The sequence below is a fragment of the Eumetopias jubatus genome, unplaced genomic scaffold (genome assembly GCF_037043125.1).
Source record: "Eumetopias jubatus isolate StellerSeaLion01/CBP00866 unplaced genomic scaffold, mEumJub1_p1.0 scaffold_9, whole genome shotgun sequence".
In the NCBI taxonomy this organism is placed as follows: Eukaryota; Metazoa; Chordata; class Mammalia; order Carnivora; family Otariidae; genus Eumetopias; species Eumetopias jubatus.
In genome coordinates this window covers 58962399-58981634 of record NW_028274815.1, presented here as the reverse complement: position 1 = coordinate 58981634, position 19236 = coordinate 58962399, and the positions used below count along the sequence as shown (strand labels likewise).

Here is a 19236-nt window from a genome sequence, read left to right as displayed (position 1 = left end):
TTTGTCATTTCTGCTATGCCTGAACTTGATAAAAAGAGTTATGAAGAAGCACAAAACTTAGCTCTCCGGATTTTTAATTGTCTCTGTATTAGATTTGCACTGGTAGTACTTACATGTTTCTTGTATTCTTTTTACATGGTGCTCCAGACAAAAGAGTGCTTATTGTGAGCTATGAAAAATATTTTACAAAATAGTCCTATACCTGGCACTTAAGACAAGAAGCATTGAAGAATGAGACTACTTATCTGAAGGTTAAAATATACCTCTGTGCAATTCAAAATTGAAGGAGAAAAATAATAGCATTAGTAATATTCAACCTGAGGAAGGTTTTAGGTTTGTGTATCATTTGTTTGGAGTAGCTTAAAGTTAAAGAGAAAAGTCAGTTATGAGTCCTAAAATCAATGTAACCTACAGGTTCTTTTAAGTGTTTAATGATTTAGTAATTAGCATATTGATGAACTTTTGCAACTTGCCTAGGGAAAAAGAGCATGATTTAGAACGACGGTATGAGCTGCTGAATCGGGAATTGCGGGCAATGCTAGCCATCGAAGGTAAGAAATGGCTATGATGGAATGAGGTATGTGAAGTGTCAACTGTCAAATAGATTTAAAGAGTGTAATACACTTCTGGTCTCACTAGGTGTGGCCTGACTAGGAACCAACAGATAAACACCTTAGAGTTAGAAAGCAACAGTCACGTAAACCCTAAGAACCCTAATTCAGATAGATAATCATTACGTGTGCTATTTAACACAAAATTGTCTTAACTTTGTCAGTAAGCTGAAATGTCCATAAAATAGAAAATATAAGGAGTTAAGTGATTTAATTACATTTTACTGTGTGTGAAATTTAATGTTTCCACGAGGGAGGTGGGGAAAGATTTATCATTTTGATTTTTCACATCAGACTCTAAATTTTACCTTAATATTTAATTGATGTCAACACTGAAATATGCCTGCAGTCTGCTATAGTTCTTAAGATTCCAACTCCTATTAAGTGATTATTCAGGCAAAGATTGACATAAGAGATAAATAAAACACTTTAATACTTTTCATAAAGCTTTTATATGAATTACATAGTAATCCTAAGCATGGTTCATAATATCAGTAAACATCAGCTAGCTTAACTATGGCATTTACTGTATGATTTTTTAAAAAAATTCTTAACGTGTTTAAGAATGCACTTCTCCTTATGCCTTTTAGTTGAAAATGTCTTATAGTTCAAAGATGTCTGCTTAAAAAGTAATCCTTTGGGCTGTGTAAAATGGACCTTTTGTCTAATCAATGCAAATTGATTTTCCTATTCTATATTGACCTCTTAACCCATTGACTGTCCATAGTAATTTCCTTCTTTACCTGATAAGGTACCTGATCCATAATAAGCCAATTCTAATTAGTTTAGAAACTAGAAATTTAAGTTTGTAAGGGAAAGCCAAATGAAACCGTATATTTTAAAAATATTTTAATTAATATTGTGATTAAATAAAATATATGCTGTTTATCTAAATATAATCTTATATATTATAAAAGTTTTATTTTTAATTGCTTTTATATCTGTAATCTCATTTGATAAATATGACCGACAACGTTTGTGTATCCTCATTCAGAAATCGGATTTACTTTATTTTAAAGGCTTCAGATAGCTTATTTCCTTCAAATGGCTATCCAGATGAATCAAATTATACATTGATAATGACTAAAAATTTTGTCAAAATTATTTAGAAGTTCTGTAGAACTTGCCATTGAAATAAAATGCACAGGTGTGCTAAATGGTATTTTTCTTCTTGACACAATTTTTGTAGTCATGGTGTAGTCTTTAAAAGATTGGAAAGCTAAATAGTTGAAAAGTGGGTATAGAAGATACTATTTATATGGTTTATATATATATGTGTGTGATATAAAATGTATGTATATATGGTATATATAATGTGTGACTCATTGTACAGTTTATTCTTTATAGATTCATTACACATTATACTCAATACAGAGTATTAAAAACGCTCTCTCATGTATAATAAGTTAAATTATCCCTAAAATACAGCTTGATACAATACAGTTGATTTTTAAGGCAGATATTGTTTCTGTCCCCAAACCAGTTATATTACCAAATACCATCTTGAAAGGAGGGCCATGACACATACAAAAGATCTCAGTTTTATGGTAGTCCTGTGTCTATATACCAAACCTACAGTCACGAATCATTGAACATTTTATCTGCCTGTTCTTCTTGTACATATCAGTACAAAGTCATATTTTTTTTAAGGAGGGGAAGAAGTGTTTTTCTTTTTCAAACCCCTTAATACAGTTGGTAGTTTTTTGAGATTTTGTTTTATTTTTTAATTAAGATCATTGTCTCATATGTGATTGTGCCAGTTTCTGTTGCTGGTTGAGGAACAGAAGAGACTTGAGGAAAGAAGTAGCTTGTTGATGACAAATAAAGGCACTTTCTTAGTAAGAGGCCTGTCCCACTAGCCTGGGCAGTGCATGGCCTGGGCTGTCCTAGACAGGTACTGACTGTCGTGATGATCAGTTCTGTGAACACACTGTCCTCTGAGCCAGCCCTTAGAATGTATACACATGCAGTTCAGTAGCCTTTTGGAATATTAAAACCCACAGAATAACACATGAATAGGCAACATTATTTGGTGTTGTTTTGCTCTCCTTTGTTGTAAGGTTCATTCCTCTTTTTGTCCCCATCTCTTCTACTAGGTAGCCATAAGATGGTTTTCATAATAAATAAACTAAAATCTTTTCAAATAAATCTGCTCCTGAAACCATTCACTAGGAGAAAGCACAGAATGTTAATAGCCACATAGCACATTGAAAGAAATATTAACAGCTTGGTTTGAGAGGGGAAAAAAAATTCAATATATCCATTCTTCTGAAAATCCATAATCACTTTGGCCTGTTTTTTGCCTTTTTTTTCCTCGAGGTGTTTTTCATAGCAGGAGTTTCACTCTACTGAGCTAAGTTGTAGGATCCCTTAAGCTAACAAACATCTTTTAGATACTTTTCCTATAGTTTTTTTGTTCCAGATTATTTAATGCCCCCTCAGGAAAGATAAATTCATTTCTGCACACATTGGGGTGGGCTTTTAGAAAGTGGTGTGTTCATTTTCTGCACAAGAAATGGATCTCCTCTAGGATTTTGTACATCTTGATTTATTCTTGGCTTAGAGTTTGAAGTGGGTGCTCTTCTAAAGGGATTTATGCATAGGTTCACTATTTTTGTAGTTATGGTTTATATGATAAGCTTTTTATATTTAAAATCAATATGTAATCCTGTGGAGGAGCTTATCCCCTAAAACCCCATTTGTAAATCTATTTTAGCTTTGTTACACAGCACAGCCACAGTCTTCCATAGATTGATTAGGTACAGCAGTAGAATCCTATCAAATGGCCTGCTCTGATGATGATGCAAACTCTTTCAGGATTGCTAGTTGACTGGAACTAAAGATAAGACTTGACTGCAATCCCCCAATGTGCTCTTTACAAAACTAGTGTTAATTTTCATCAAAGTGCCAGGCTTATTTATAGTGGCAAGGTTGAAGGTTTACTACAAGAACTTTAGGTCCTTTCTATCAAAGTGTTTATAGGTATTTCTTTTGCCTTTTTTCCAAGGTAATTATCAACTTCAGCAAATAAACTGAATCGGGGAATGAATAATTGGCCCTATATATAAAAAAAGAGATTTTTAAATTAACAAAACAGCTCAGTGCAGATGGACATAAACAGAATCTCTTTATTTCAACACTTTGGCTCAAATGCAGCATCAAAACTTAATCCTATTTGTTGCAAGAGGATATGGCTTTTGTAGAAGAAGTACACTGGAATCTTTAAATTAATCAGAAGCCACATTGTAGTCTGTTCAAGTCAAAGTCATTGTATCTAGCTAGCTGTGACTGGTGTTATAGGTGAATAATCCTTTCTTAAAATGCGTAACAGGTAACACATAAACTTACAGGCAGGTTTTTAAAACATGACATTACATCTAGGTGAAGCTACTAAAAGGGGACTTAAAATTTTTTTAAATTTAGGCATGAACATACAAATATGGATCTTGATCAATTTGAAAGGGATTATTAATTTTTAAAAAAATCATCAAAATAGTTTAATTTCCCAAATCAGCATTCAATTATGTGTGTGTGCGTGTATAAATTTACTCCCGTGAGAAAGCAAATGCAAAGTAAAAGTAGTTCTGCTAGTATAAAATATACTCACTGTACATAGCTGTTTCCTCTACAATTGACTAATATTTTGTAGATAAATATTAACATAGCAATGACAAATTTAATATGAAAAATCCTTAAATTTATGCTGTAACATTTTAAATTCTACTCTGTTAAATTTGACTGTGAAATGATGAAAATAACCTAAATATTCATAACCTTAAAAATGTTTTTGTTACAGTTACAGAAAATGTCAGTATTGAGCTAGGAAAAAGTTAAGATTTTTTAAATTATTCGGTACTTCAGGGGTTAAAAAATAAAAGTTTTCTCTCATCCATATTGTTAAAGCCTTATTTATCTTGATATTTCTAATTATTAATTAAAGCCTTAAAAGTGACTGGTTAAGTACAGAAAAGGAACAATTTAATTAAGAAAATTATATGTCCTTTGTTAAAATTTATTTTTTTCTTGGTTTTAGAAAATTTTGTAATTTTCCATTTAATTGTATTTTTTAAGTGTATGGTGGAGGAAATTTATTTCCCAGTTGTGAAGCTCTTATCAAAATGTTTTGGAAGTAAATAATTATAAGGCTTATAATCTGAATGATTTCTTGAGGTTAAAAGTGGAAAAATTAATATTCATCAAAACTGGTAGTCTTACTAATTATAAAATTTAGTTACAAATCTTTTACAAATTTAGCAGGTTTTTCTCTGAGTTAATATTTCTGGAACTACAGTTACCTGAAATTAGACTAGATGACCTTAAAGATCCTTCCAACTGGAGTGTCTATTAATTTTGCTGCTGTGTAGAATAAGACTGATTAAGAACAAGAACCAAATTAGAAAATTGTGTAGCTTTCCTGACCACAGTTGCATTTAAATCCAAATAACAAAATTGTGATAGATATGGCTTTTCTTCAATTTTGTTGTTTTATTATTTTTTAAAATTCTTATATTCAGAAAAAAACTTTACATAGTAATAGTTTCTTTACTCCTCAAGCTATAGAATATTTCACTTCTTTTTTTATAGGAATGTAATGTGACCAGTTATTTAATGTACTAATTTTGTGAGTTTTGTATCAAATGTGGCTAATTAACACATGGCATGTTTCATATATATGTATGTATGTATTTGAGCTTATAAAGAAAGGAATAGTGATAAAATTGAATAAACCATTCTAGCTTTTTGCTGCTATTCTAACCTATATTGCATGATGATGCATCTAATTTTTAATTTGTAAATACAAGATAGAATTCCCTCTAGCACCATTTGCTTTCATAAAGCTGCTGAGCAGTTTGCTGTCTTGAATAAATTTTGCTTTGGAGGGGGTCGGGGGGATTTGAACCAGCACATTCTTGTGTGGTTTGTGAAGATTCACATGGTAACCAGCGGTGTGCATTGTTAGGTTTATCTGAATAAGCACCAGCCATGTGAGTTTTAACATGATTGCCCAGGGCAATGGAGAGAGAAGAGAGAAACCCAAAAGGATTGCACTCCTCTCTGTTTTTTGGAAAGTGCATTTGCTGGGGGAGGGGGCTGCATGAGTCAGTGGCCCTGGATTTTTTTTTTTTTTTTTTTTAAAGCTGGTGTCCTGTTTCCCTCTAGGTCCTCATTTGTTCTGCTATCTGCCTCATCATCTACTTCTTCTTTTCATTGTTTACCTTCCTAATGAGGGAGGCGGGGTAGACTGGGGGTTGATTGACAGCTACAAGCCCTTACAGTCTGGCCAGAGAGCAGTTGGCTTTGGTTTTAAAAGTGCTTTAAATGTTCGATTTGGTCCTGTTTTTATTAAACGAAACTGCTGCTCATCTTAAGGAAATTATCAGACCAGCGAAGATTAGCAAATATATTATTGGGTCCTAAAACCTTCAAAAAACCTGCCCCTACGCATGGAAAGAGCACTGCCCATCGGATTTTCCAACCTTTAACGTGGGGTTTCAAAAAGAAGTATGTAATTTTTCCTTTGCAGAAGTGCTTTGATTTTAAACCACCCAGCAAACCTCTCCAAAAGAAAACTGGCTGTGATGCGATCGAGAGCTGCAGTGTAATATTGCAGAGCAAATTTATTTTTTACTTCAAAGAAAAATGCTAATTAGCCGATTCACTACTTTTAAAGTTATTGTGAAGCATATGGCGCCCAGTGTGAGATACATCCAACTGCTAAAATAGAGCGAAGAGGAAATTAGCGAAGAATGGGCTGTATGGGGTGAGCATGGGGGTGGGGGAGGAGGATAGGTTCTCAAGCAGATTCTCTAGCCTTTTCAGACTGATTTTTATCGCCTATCTCTGCTTCCCGCCCCCTCATTTGCCCACTTCCCCCACCACCAACCCTCCGGCCGATCTTTTCTGGGCCTCCAACTCCCCCTCCCCCCCACTTTGGTGAAATCAGGTGCGCACCTCCGGCTGGCCACCCGCTCACACCTGGTCTCTTTTGCAGGTTCCAGCTCAGCGGTAGCCATCTCCATCTGCGGGAAAGATTTAGAAAGTTGGGTTTTAGGGTGAAATCCTCATCACGACGGCCAAACTCCCCATAAAACACTATCTAGTGGCTCTCTAACATGGTTTGCGGAGAGATACAAGGAAATTGGAAAAGGCGGGAAGGGGGGGAGGGTGTGCCGAGGCTCTGCGGGTGGGTAACGAGCCTCCCGTCCTCTGCAGACTGGCAGAAGACCGAGGCCCAGAAGCGACGCGAGCAACTCCTGCTGGATGAGCTGGTGGCCCTGGTGAACAAGCGCGACGCGCTCGTCAGAGACCTGGACGCGCAGGAGAAGCAGTGAGTGGGCGGTGGGGTCGGGGGTCGAGTCTCCAACGCCAGCTGAGGGGCCATGAAGTTTTCGGAAAGTTCAGTCCGGAGGTCTCGGGTGGGCCGGGGCAGCCCCCCGCTGGCCCCAGGAGTCTCATTCCCGCTGGGGCTCGGATTGCGAGGTGAGAGGAGAGTGCGGCTTTGCCCTCCACGGAGAAAAAATAAATTTGTTTCCGTTTGACTTCCAGGGCTGAAGAAGAAGATGAGCATTTGGAGCGAACTCTGGAACAAAACAAAGGCAAGATGGCCAAGAAAGAAGAGAAATGTGTTCTTCAATAGCAGCCGGACCAGAATCTCCCAACATTTTAGTCTTGGGTCCCCAGACCAGAAAATGTCAGACTCGTTGTTGATGTAAAACTTTTAACATTTTGGGGGGCTGGATTGTACTTCTTTACCACCACCACCCCTTTTCCTCCCTCCTTTCCAGATAATAGAACTCCAAAAGAGCTTTGTTTAAGGCTATTTTTTTTGTGTGAGTTAATCATTTCCTTGAAATCATGTGAAATAAATTTGCACAGACACCTTGTGAGTGATTGGTATTGAGTGTTCAAGAGAGTGCTCAAAGAAGAAAGAAAAGCAAACCCTTCCCCTCATTATTTTCCCTCAGTTTTTGATGGGAAAAAAAAATTTGGATCATTTTTGTTGTTGTTGTTGTTGTTGTTGTTAATAGCATAATGGTGGGAGGGGGGTAAGTGGGGGATAAGAAAAATGTCATGAATGATTATTCCAGTCCTGCCATATGTAACACTTGACTCTGTTACCTAAATTTTATAGTTAGAGCATATTCAATCTACTTATTAAACTGTGTTCTATTTACTAGTGGGATTTTCTGCAGTTGTTTTGCATTTCACTGTAAGGATAATAGAGTTCCTGTTCTCTGTTTTCCTTAGAGTATGGCCCTTTAATGTAGCCTGAGACAGTCCTGTGATTTGAAGGTGAGCTGTGAGGATGGGCCTAATTGACATGCATCAGTTTACAAAGACGGTCTTATCATCTGAGAATGCGCCATCTTTTTCTCTGGATAATTATTTATTACATCTAGCTTGGTTCCTACATTTTGTTGGGTCTGAACATTGGCTCAAGAATGCTGTTAATATTTATTCTGTATCGATAAAAGTCTGTCTTGCCACTATGAGTAAATCCCCCAATTAATATTTTCTTCTCTAGCATAGCACTGTCATTTTTTTGTGGAAATGGTTATCTGTTTATTTATTACAATACCGAGTCATATATAAATTTTCAATAAAAGCAGAAACTTTCTTACCTTAACCACTGCTGCTATTTCCTTACAATGAAAACTTGACACTGGTTTGAGAAGTTCCTGTATCCATAAGACTTTTCATGTGGAAAAAAAATGGTCCTCTTGAATGCAGAGCAGGATACTAGGCTGTATTTGGAGCTGAGTAAGTTTATACCATCCCAAAGGGGCCCTGCTGACACACGAATGTGAACTGAAAAGCAATTAGTCATATTTTCATAAGCAGTGTAAACTATCATCTTTTGTAAAGGGTCATCTCTGTTGTTAAAGATTTGAGGAAATTTGTGATTCCACAGCACTGAAAAAATGCTAATATCTTGATGAATTTTCCATGTTATTTTCGATTGTTAATGTTGCACTCATGAGGAAAAATTATGACTTCCGATAACATGCAAGTCTGTAGGTGCTGAAGTGAAAGGAGGGTTATTGTTGGCAGGGAGGGTAAATGTGTGCAGGTGTGTGTGTATGAGAGGAAAGAAAGAGAACTTTTAATAAGAAGTTCTAGGCTATAGAAAAATACTGGCGATTTTACAGTAGTTGCCATCACTCCTCTACAGAGGTGTCTGAAACAAAGAAAGCTCGTTCAACAAGTCTAGAGACAGAACAGTCCACTAGCGTTTATACTTTAGCCTAGATCACACATAAACATATACATGTACGTATACACACCAATCTACACACACACACACACACACACACACACACACACACACACAAATTCCGTTCCAAAAGTACGCAGCCGCCTTCAACTGCCAGTCTTTCAAAATGATAAAACTTGCTACGGTAGATTTCTTCATGAAAAGGATTTTAAGAAGTTACTGAAAAGTTATCAGAACTAAATGAAATTGAGTATTTGTCCTCTTTATTCAAGCAGGGGAGCGGAGCTGGCTGCCGCTCTCTGGGGAAAGCTCTCAGAACCCGACTCTAACCCCAGGGAAGCAGGCGGACGAAATCACCAGCCCCAAGCTGCCTGGGGCTTGGGCGGCCAGCATCACCATCCCATTTACGCTGGATTCGGGGAACCCTCCCTCCCGAAGAGCCTCGCGGAGAGGCGGCTCCCCATGCCGCTCCCGACCTGTCAAGTGACAAACCTTCCCTAGCCCCACACTTGCTGTCCCCCTGCCCCAGTCCCGAGCCTCGCGGGGTTTCCATTTGGGCTGCTCTGTGGCGCCCGCACGCCCCGCAGCGGCGGCGGAGCGCGGACCCCCGGGACTAGTGGGGTCAGGCCCGCGGCGAAGGCGCCGCGTCCCCATTTCGTCGCGTTGTGCCCAGAGGCTGCCGGCCGAGCGCAGGCGCAAGCCAGAATGCCGAGAGGCCCGGAACCAGAAAGCCCGCGCTGCGGGTTAAAGAAACTGTGGGCTGAGGGGTCGCTGAGGAGGAGGAGCGTTGGCAGCCGGCTGGTTTGGGCACGGCCCGCGGGCCGGTGCAGAACTTCCGCCCCTGGCCAGGATCCCACGACCCCGACGCCAAACCCCTCCCCCTGTCCCAAGTGTCCCCCAGAGTCCGGCCCGGCCTCGAGGTCACCTGGGTGCTGGATCCGGGTCCCAGGGCCCAGCTCCCACGCCCCCTCCTCGGCCCGGGGGCCTGGAGCTGGGTGGACGTGCTCTCCCTCGTTGATGCCCCCTCTTCTTCCTCCCCGCCCTTCGGCCGTTGCTGGAACGGTCGCGGCTTCTGGCCCAGCGTCTCCCACCTGGACGTTTGCCTAGCGACGGCCTCCTCAGTCCTCCACGACGCGTACAAGAAACTTTCATCTCAGTCTCTCTTCCTCTCTACACTCCTCCCTCTCCCTCTCTTTCTTTTCTTAATCCCGGGGTTTTATGGGTTGAGCATTAAGAAAATTCGCCTGCAATTTGGGATTAGATAAATACTCTCATTAGAAGGGAAAAAAAAACCTGTGCTACTTGATACCTCCCAACTTCCCCGAGACCGTGGCAGCATCTGGAAGCGAGAGCGCCGGACTCCCGTGTGGCGGGCCCTGGGGACCGCCTGAGCACATTCCAGCGCGCACAGCCGCCCCACCTCGCGGCGCGGGACCTCGGCCGGGCGCTGCAGCTGCAGGCGAAACAGGGCCCGGAGCAAGCAGGAGCGCGAGAGGTGGCGGGGCTGGGACTAGGGCGTGCACCCCGGCAGCAGAGGGCTATACGCAGGCACAGAGCGCGCAGGCCTGGGCTGGGCTGCGCCGGCTGGGGACGCAGACGCGGCCGCAGCGCACCCCAGGGCGCCCGCTCAGTATTCCCCCCAAAACTAGTGCCCTCCTGCCCGCGCCTTTCCCCAGAACTGAAGGCTGGGTGTATTTCATTTCTTTCTTTAAACCTCTGCACCGTCACAGGGGCTCCGAACCGCGGGCCTCGCGGGCTACTCCCCGCGGGGGCCTGCGAGAGCCTAAGTTGTGTCCCCGCCCGGGTCAGCGCTGCGCTCTGCGCAGTTTCTTTTCCTGTTAAAGCTTTTTCTTTCTCATGTTTTTCCTTTTCTCTCGTTCTTCTATTGTTTTCTCTCTCCCTCTCTCTCTCTCTCTCTCTCTCTGTCTTTCTTTCCCTTTTGTGAATGGGCTGCGGTGTCTTTGTTCTGGAGAGAAGCGCCCGTGTCGCTGACTTTTGTGAACCAGAGAAGGATCTTGTAAAACCTCCTTTTCTCCTTCATACTCCCCCACTCCCACCCCTCCTCCTTTGCCCCTTTGATTAGATGTTCCCTCATCGTCCAAAAAAAAAAAAAATGTAATTTCGTTGGTCTGGCGGCCACTTTCTTTGAACATTAGCTCGCTTTCAGCTCCAACTTCAATTAGAAGGAGTTGATTTTGAGAGATCAACAAAAGAACCGACCAAAGCCTTATTAAAGGTCCTAAGAAGATCTCCCGGGTCCTTTGAGAAGCAGTTAAGGAAACAGTGTGCCCTCCATCATATTCTGTTACCGTATTTTATTCGGACTCCAAAGGAAAGTGTCGCTTGGGGGAGGGGGAAGCACTTTGATGAGCGGCGGCCGCGGTCCCTTTTCACTCAGCGGGCTCCCCCTTCCTTCTCCTCCTCGCCCAGAGCCCAGTCCGCTCTCGGTGCCCGACCTCGAGGCCCCGGCTGCGCTGGCGCTCCCCACCGCGCTGCGCCTGGCGGCTCCTTGACTCGCCCTCACACTTACTCCTGTTCAAACTTTTCACTCCGCCTGTTGGGATGGAGGGGAGGGGGGATTAGGAAAAAGGGGTAGGAATTCCTCGAAAGGGAGTAAAGTGGTGCCTAATATTCAGAAGGAGGTGCCACTTACAAGAATCGCCTTGCTCAGGGTTGGGGCGAAAACACCTTTTTTTGGGGGGGGGCGCTCTGAAAAGTCCACCAGGTACACGGGTTTGAGAAGTTTGTTCGGCTGGGAAATGGGCTTCGCCAGTACGAACAATCCGGGGAAATAGCCCCAAGAAGGGTCCTTCTGCAGTGTGTGAGAAAGAAATTGAGGGCAGGGGTCTGTGGCCACGTTTTCCGCCAGATTGTCCCTGGTAAAAGGAGACCGGGAAGGAGACAGAGACTGAGTGTGAAAGAGAAAGTTTCCTATTAAAATCTTTCGATTCAGAAGTAGAGTGTGTGTGTGTAAGGGATAGGAGACGCTGAGCTCCAACATTTGAGAAGAAGCGTTTAAGATTTGCAAACACCCTTCGTGGGAACTGTGAACCTCAGGAGACGCCGAGGAGCAGGTAAGTGGCGGTGCCTCCCCAGCGGGTGCCGTTCCCGGGCGCGGGAGTCCCGAGGCGCCGAGGCGGGATCTGCGCACCCAGAGCTGCTCCTGCGCTCGACAAAGTAGCCTGTGCCAGCACGAGCCGCCCGCGGCGTCCGTCTGCAGGTGGTGGCGCGGTGAAAGAAGACGCTGGGGCCGCGGCGCCGAGAGAGGGGCCGGGGGCCCCCTCCACTCCAGCCCGCGGCTCCGAAGTCCTCGAGCCCACAGCCGGGCCGCTGAGCCGAGTGGCGCGCGGGAGAGCGAGGGAACCGGTTCTCCAGCACCTCGTCTCCTCTCTGCCACTCCCTCACGGGCGCCGAAAGGGCGAGGGAAGGGCGGGGACCCCGGGGCAGCCTCGGGACCGGCGTCCCCCTCTGCGGACGGGGCTCTGGCGCAGCGTTCGCTGTCTTCGCCTTGCTCTGCGCGGCGTTTGTCAGCCAAGCCCTGGAGTTAGCGCGCGACCAGGGCGGGGCGGGCGGGCGGTGAGGGCGGGGTGCAGGGGGCGGAGGAGGGCGGGGGCGCGCGGAGGTAACCCCCGGCTCGTGCTGCCATTGCCCGGCTCCCTGTCACTCAGCCCGCGCGGGGCCGGGGATTGGCAGCATAGCCCCGTTACGCACTCACCTCGCGTTCACATACCCGGGGAGGGCAGTAGAAAGGTGATCAATCTTCATCAGGCTACATTTCCAATCACCTAAACAACCCGGCAAGACAAGCCACTCCGACAAGGTAAATCGCTTGATTTATTTAGTTTGCAAAGTGCCTCTGCAGGACTTCCCTAGCCCCCACCGCCTCCACGTTGTATCGGGAATGCAACTGCAACCGGGAGCCACCTCCCCACTCTGCCCCTTTCACCCCCACCCAACCCTTGCGGCCCCTCGGCGCGGTCCCGGGCGAAGTAGTGTCTCGGGAACGCGTATGGCTTTGCAAACAAAGTGTGCAATAAAGTGAAACCTGGAGGGACACGCACAAAGCCACTGGAAAGAAAGAAAAGGAAGGAGGGAAGTTGGGCAAAGAAAGAAATCCGGGGATCCTACACCAACCGTCCGGCCCGGCGAGTAATTCCTGTGCCGCTCTGTTTTGCAGGTTGGCTGTCCCGCGGGTCTGTGTGAGGGCGCGAGGTAGATGGTGAGCGGCCCCGGCAGCTGAGGGCAGGTAAGGAGAAAGCCGTGGGGCCGCCCTGGACTCCGGGAGCGCGTTGGTCGTTCTTAACTCCCCTTCCTCAAACGGGTCCCCGCTTCCCAGGTCCCCGGCAGGTGGGCGGGGCTGGGGGGCGGCCTCGCTCCCCTCTTGGTGCGCGGAAGACCCCAGATCTCTGCTTGGGCCCCGCGCCCCCTCCCCCGCCTCCTCCGAAGTCACCGAGCCGAAGTGCTAAGTTTGAAGAAAGTCTTTGAAAACTCACGCTGCAGCCTAGCAGAGGCGCCACGGCTTGACGTCCAGTTCTCTTTCGGCCCTCGAGCCCTGGCTCTTTCCCTTTCGTCCCCTTCCCTGCAAACTGTGTTCCCCCAGCCCAGACCCTGCGTCCTGGAGGATAGGAGCGGGAGACTTTTTTAGTTCTAACTGCTCTCCCTGAACTCCCTAGCCCGGGCCTGCTTTGAATTCCCGCGACGCGGGGTGAAGCGACAGGTCCTCTGGGGCCCCAGCCGCACTCCCCCCAGCTCCACTTCCTACCCCTGGGAATAGCGCCTCAGGTTGGAGGCAACCGGGGAAGCGAGGCTTCGACCTTCCAGCCCGGGTCAGCGCGAGCTACGCTGCCGAGGCCTAGTTGTCTAGTCTCGATAGGGCCCTGGGGCTGCGGGTTCATCTAGAAGGATAGGTGGGGCGCACATGGAACGCTGCACTGAGGCCTCCCAAATCTGTGAAACCCTTTGGGGCGCTGGGCGGGTCACCTTTCAGCCTCCGCCGGGACGACATTGTCCGCAGCCAGGACCCGGCAGAAGGAAGGACCCGCTCGCGTTCGCGAAGAAGGGCCTGCGGCCGTGGCGAGGCGCCCCTGACCTCCCGCCGCGTCTTAGAGCCGCCACCTCTACCGTGGCCCCTTCTGCGTCTTCTGGCCGCCTCTGCGGGCCCTGGGCCTGTAACTGCGGTTCAGGTGTGGTGGGATTCCCGGTGAGCAATCTTTCAGCGGCTGGGCACTGAGAAGTTAACTGGAGGGGTGGCTGTGGGCTCTGGGGCCCAGACCCAGTGGCAGAGACCTTGGAAGGAATCTACTCTCCTAAGTGGGCAAGGCCTCCCAGAGAGGCCCAGGTGCTGCTAGCCCCCTCCCCCCCCCCCCCCGCAGTGCCTCACCTTAGCTCTCCGGAGTCTCTACCTTTTTGTCCCGCTTTCAAAAACAAAACGAAACAACCCCTCATGCCCTGGACAGCCTGCCTCACTGGCGCCGAGTAAACGTTTGCTTTTGCAGTATTATTGAGGCCGGCTCCTACCGGACCAGAATTTTGCCTAGACTTGGGACCTTGTACACTCCACGTTGTTTCAGGCTCTCACCTTTCCAGCTTGGCCCTGCTTTTTAATCTCTCCTCACTCCTAGTGACACCCTTCGAGTGTCTTTTATCCATTCCAAGCCTGAAAAGAGGCGATGACGATCCAGAAAAGCTTACTTTTCAAAGAAGCTTCCGTCTTTGGGCTAAGGCCTTGTAGAGCCGAGTTGACCGCCCTGCAAAGTTCCATAAGCCTGCGTCCCCTCCCCATCCCGAGGCTCCTTGCCTCCGCCAAGACCAGGTAGCCGAGATGGCTCCCAATCACTGTTTACATGTGTCTCCTGTCTCCATAGGCCGGGCCCCAAGACGCAACAGAGCTTGAAAGACTGCGCAGTGGGAGCCCCGCACTGCGCCTGGCCCAGGCCCCCTGGATCCGTCCGGGCGCCTCCACCCGGCTGTTAGCATGATGTCTTACCTCAAACAACCCCCATATGGCATGAACGGGCTGGGCCTGGCCGGGCCAGCCATGGACCTCCTGCATCCTTCCGTGGGCTACCCGGGTGAGCACCGGTCCCCACCCCCAGCCCCTGCAAATCTTGGGGACCCCCAGACTCTCGAGTTTGAGCACACATTTTGTGGCTGAGCAGGCCCAGGGAGCCGGTTGGCTAGTCTGCCTACAATGCACCGCATGTTGCAGGCTCACAGGACAGCCGTGGGTGGGTGAGGTGGGCCAGGCCAGTGATGTGATGCAAGGTATGTCCTCCCAGCCTGACCACACGGGCAACCTGTCTCTCATTGTGGTCCCACCAGCGGCACAGGACACATTGACCCACGGATTCATTTCTCATGGGTGGTGTTTTTGGGGTGTGTGTGTGTGTGTGTCTTTGTGTGTGTCTGTTCCTTTCCCCCCAATACTGAATGAGGAAATCTGGACACTCTCTAGGCCCTGACAGGAAGGGCCAAGATTTCCTTATGGAAATGACTGGCTGAGATGGAGAAGACGGATTCTTCCTCCCTAATTAAATTGTCCTATACGTCGGTGGTCTGCACCAACTTTTGCACTGCGGATGTGGAAGGCTTGAGCCGAATCCCAGCTTTTTTTTTTTTTTTTCCTAGCACCCACTCCTTCACCTCCATTTATTCCCTCGGAAAGTGTTTTCCAGGTGGTGTTTCTGCGCACCCCTTCCCCATCCTCCAGCCAGGGGATGTGTTGGGGGGGGTGGTGAAAGAAGGGAGATTGTATAACTTCTCCTTTCTTAACCTCCAAGAGGCAGGGAAGGGGGCAACTCTAGAGTCTTGAAGACACTGGTTCCCAGTTGCACACATGCACTTTCTCCCACCTGTGGCCTCTCAGGCTCGGCCTTCCGGGGGTTTACTTTCGCTTGGAGCTCGGCTTTCTTTTGCAACGGCCTCGCACAGGGCCCGGCAGGGGCCTGTCTGCGTCCTCTAGTGTGGGTCCGCGTGGCCACCGCTGACCCGAGGCGCCCCCGCGTGTCCCCTCAGCCACCCCGCGGAAGCAGAGGCGGGAGCGCACCACCTTTACACGCTCGCAGCTGGACGTGCTCGAGGCGCTCTTCGCCAAGACTCGCTACCCTGACATCTTCATGCGCGAGGAGGTGGCGCTCAAGATCAACCTGCCAGAGTCCAGAGTCCAGGTGCGCGTGCCCAGGGCTCCGGGGTCAGGGTAGGGGCCCTGGGGCTGGTTGGAGAGGGCCTGGGAAGGGTGGTGTGGTGTGGGGCGGGCCTGCAGACTGGGCAGCCCCTCTCAGACTCCCCCTAGCGCTCAGCCCGGGCCTGGGAGAGGGGCAAAGTTAAAGTAACTAGCTTAGAGCCCTGGATTCGGCCCCTTGGTCCCAGGGCGCCTTCGGTATTGAAAGTCTTTTTTAGGATTTCGGGAGGGCAAGCGAGGCTCCCAAAAGTAAAGTGCCTAGAGGGCCTGACGCTTGCCCCTGCTTCTTCGGCCATTCCAGGATTTGGCAGTTTCCTTCGGGGTCTTGAAATCTGCCCCCGCTCTTGCCTTGCATCCGGGGGATCCTGGAAATGGAAGAGTGGAGCTTGGCCAGAGCCTGGTGCCCTGTCGGAGTGCACTCTGTGGGTGGCGCCGGTGTGATTAGACGCTCCTTTGCCCAGGGAGGATGCTGAACGCAAAACCCGGCTACCGGCTTTGCTGTTTCTGGTTTTTGCGATAAAAATACTGTTTGGATTACAACTCAGAACTCTCCTGAAGGGCCTTTTATCTCGTCTTCTTTCCCCCGAGGCCCGAGAAAGAACCTGGAATGTTGAGAACTTTGCCCCATTTGGTTCCCCACTTGGAGCCAAGAAGCCCAACGAAATTCTGCTCAGGCTTCCTTCACCAGTCCCCCGAGTGTACTGCCTCTGTTCGGCCTCCTGGCCTTGCTTCTGCATCCATTCAAATTCTCGCCTTGCCCACGGGGGGGAGGGGTGCTTCTGGGGCCGACTGGCTCCCACTTTGGACTTGGTGACTGTCCCACTCTCTGCGGTCTCCTTGATGCCTCTCCGCAGTTTCCTCAGCTCTAGTCATAGAATACAGAGCCTCCAAACATACACGACGCTGTTGGGAAGCAGCCAGCAGCAGCAGTTTAGAGATGGCTGAACTTCTGGCTGGACAGACGCAAATGTTCCGCCCTAGGGCAGAGCTGCGCTGGGGGTGGAGAGGGCACATCCCTGTTTGCCAGAGGAAGATCTTTGGTCAGAGGAACGGGGGAGGGTGGAGGAGCTGGGACCACTGGGACGTGGGTTGGCCTGGCCGGAGATGGGGAGGGGCGGAGGCCCTGGTAGGAGAGGGATGAGAGACCCTAGGCCGGGTAGTGGGTACAAGAGGCGGGGGAATAGCAAGCTCAGCTCCCCCCCCCCACCTCCTGACACCCTCTTCCCCACTCGGCCCGCTGCAGGTCTGGTTCAAGAACCGCCGTGCCAAATGCCGCCAGCAGCAGCAAAGCGGGAGCGGGACCAAGAGCCGCCCAGCCAAGAAGAAGTCGTCCCCCGTGCGGGAGAGCTCGGGCTCGGAAAGCAGCGGCCAGTTCACGCCGCCCGCTGTGTCCAGCTCCGCCTCGTCCTCCAGCTCGGGCTCCAGCGCCTCCGCCAACCCAGTGGCGGCAGCGGCTGCAGGCCTGGCCGGGAACCCGGCGGTGGCAGTCCCGTCGTCGTTGAGTACGCCGGCTGCTTCATCCATCTGGAGTCCGGCCTCCATCTCGCCGGGCTCAGCGCCCGCGTCGGTGTCAGTGCCCGAGCCGTTGGCCGCGCCTAGCAACGCATCGTGCATGCAGCGCTCGGTTGCAGGCGCCGCCTCGGCCGCAGCCTCTTACCCCATGTCCTACAGCCAGGGCGGCAGCTACGGGCAGGGCTACCCTGCGCCCTCCTCTTCCTACTTTGGCGGCGTGGACTGCAGCTCATATCTAGCGCCCATGCACTCGCATCACCATCCGCACCAGCTCAGCCCTATGGCACCCTCCTCGATGGCCGGCCACCACCACCACCATCCGCATGCGCACCACCCGTTGAGCCAGTCCTCAGGCCACCATCACCATCATCACCACCACCACCACCAGGGCTACGGCGGCTCGGGGCTCGCCTTCAACTCTGCCGACTGCTTGGATTACAAGGAGCCTGGTGCCGCCGCTGCTTCCTCCGCTTGGAAACTCAACTTCAATTCGCCCGACTGTCTGGACTATAAGGACCAAGCCTCATGGCGGTTCCAGGTCTTGTGAGGCCAGGAGTGGAAGGAAGAGGAGAAGAAACTCAACTACCTGCGCCCTCCGTGGTCCCCGTCCTGTTGCTGCTGCTGCCACCGCCCGCCTTCGCCTCGGCTTCTGCAGACCTGAATTTTCATGCCCCTAAAAGATGCCCTTTGCTTGCACTGCCGCCCTCATCTTTCTGCCACTTGTTTGGGGGATGTGCAGACCCGCCCAACCCTTGGATGAAGGGACCGGTGCCTCGGCTTGGCCCGCAAGTTCTATATGGGGAGAGCTGTGTGCTCTCCTCCTCAACCCCTAACGAACTCCTAAGCCACTCTCCTCCAGTCTTTCTGGGCAGTTATTATGCACTTGCAGACTTCGGAGGCTCTTTGCTCTGACTCGCTGTTTGAGCCCTACCTATACTTTTATTTATTCTTTCTGGACACTGGAGTCCCTAACTGGCATGTGTCTGCCCATTGGAGTGCACCCACACTCCACCCCAAATCAAAACAACCACTAAGTGTTTCTCGCTTGCAGACTACCGCTCCTTCAGAGGCCCTCGCCCCTGCTCCCCGCCTGCAGGCCAGACCTTCCCGGCGTTTTCTCCTCCCCAGCAGGGTGCGCGGGGACAAGGCCCGAGGGAGGAGCGCGCCCCTAGCCTCTCGCGCACAGCCCCGCCCGGCGTAGAACTGGCTCAAGCTTCCGCCTCGGCGGGAATGCTGTACATAGTCCGGTCCGTTACAGGGACCACTTAAACTTTTTAGTTGCTATTGGTTGAACTGAACATATCTCGTCTTAGCGCCCAGGAAATAGAACTTTAAGATATATACAGCATATATATACATATATATACACACATATATATAAAACAAAAGCAAAAAATATTTTCCCTCTCCCCCTTCCTCTCTTCCTTAAACGATGGCGCTTTTATTTTTTCAGTTGTTGCAAAGCTGACCTGCCCTCTCACACCTTCTCCCTCTGTGTATTTATTAAAGAGAACCTTTTGGTTCCAGGAAGCTGGGCGCGGAGGGTCGGGAGGGTCTGAGAGTCTGGAGGAAACAGCCAAGTCAGGGTACGAGTGAGGGGGCTAGGCTGGGCGGGGACGTAGGACTGAGCCCTTCATCAGGTCCAAGCACAGAGTCGCAGTTCCGGTTTAGAGACCAATCACAAAAGAAAACAAATAAAACAAATAAAAATGCGGCAT

At 48.8% G+C, this 19236-nt stretch overlaps 2 protein-coding genes across 15 annotated transcripts in view; both read left to right on the top strand.

Annotated features, from left to right (window-relative positions):
- EHBP1 (EH domain binding protein 1) overlaps positions 1 to 8126 on the top strand; it is a 709442-nt gene extending 701316 nt beyond the window's left edge. For all 12 annotated transcript variants that reach the window (XM_088026509.1, XM_088026513.1, XM_088026508.1 and 9 more), the window contains 3 exons: positions 478 to 551; positions 6825 to 6939; positions 7158 to 8126. In XM_088026509.1, the coding sequence (XP_087882635.1) occupies positions 478 to 551; positions 6825 to 6939; positions 7158 to 7248 (280 nt within the window). In that variant the 3' untranslated portion in view covers positions 7249 to 8126. The remainder of the gene's footprint in view (positions 1 to 477; positions 552 to 6824; positions 6940 to 7157) is intronic.
- A 6674-nt stretch (positions 8127 to 14800) lies between these two features.
- OTX1 (orthodenticle homeobox 1) lies at positions 14801 to 18065 on the top strand. Of its 3 annotated transcripts, XM_028089671.2 has the most exons (6): positions 14801 to 14897; positions 15043 to 15053; positions 15819 to 15992; positions 17250 to 17424; positions 17494 to 17575; positions 17606 to 18065. In XM_028089671.2, the coding sequence occupies exons 1-6, from the start codon at positions 14801 to 14803 to the stop codon at positions 18063 to 18065; spliced, it is 999 nt and encodes a 332-aa protein (XP_027945472.1). The 3 variants fall into 3 exon arrangements, with proteins under 3 accessions (XP_027945472.1, XP_027945473.1, XP_027945471.1); XM_028089672.2 differs by lacking the exon at positions 15043 to 15053 and having other exon boundaries at positions 15841 to 15992; XM_028089670.2 differs by lacking the exon at positions 15043 to 15053 and having other exon boundaries at positions 15841 to 15992; positions 17250 to 18065.
- Positions 18066 to 19236: the final 1171 nt, after the last annotated feature.

Bases quoted from the DNA above. Each gene is read 5' to 3' on its own strand.
- OTX1 (XM_028089670.2), top strand. From the start codon at position 14,801: ATGATGTCTTACCTCAAACAACCCCCATATGGCATGAACGGGCTGGGC. The intron at 14,898-15,840 runs GTGAGCACCGGT...GTGTCCCCTCAG, and splicing joins TCCTTCCGTGGGCTACCCGG to CCACCCCGCGGAAGCAGAGG. The intron at 15,993-17,249 runs GTGCGCGTGCCC...GGCCCGCTGCAG, and splicing joins TGCCAGAGTCCAGAGTCCAG to GTCTGGTTCAAGAACCGCCG.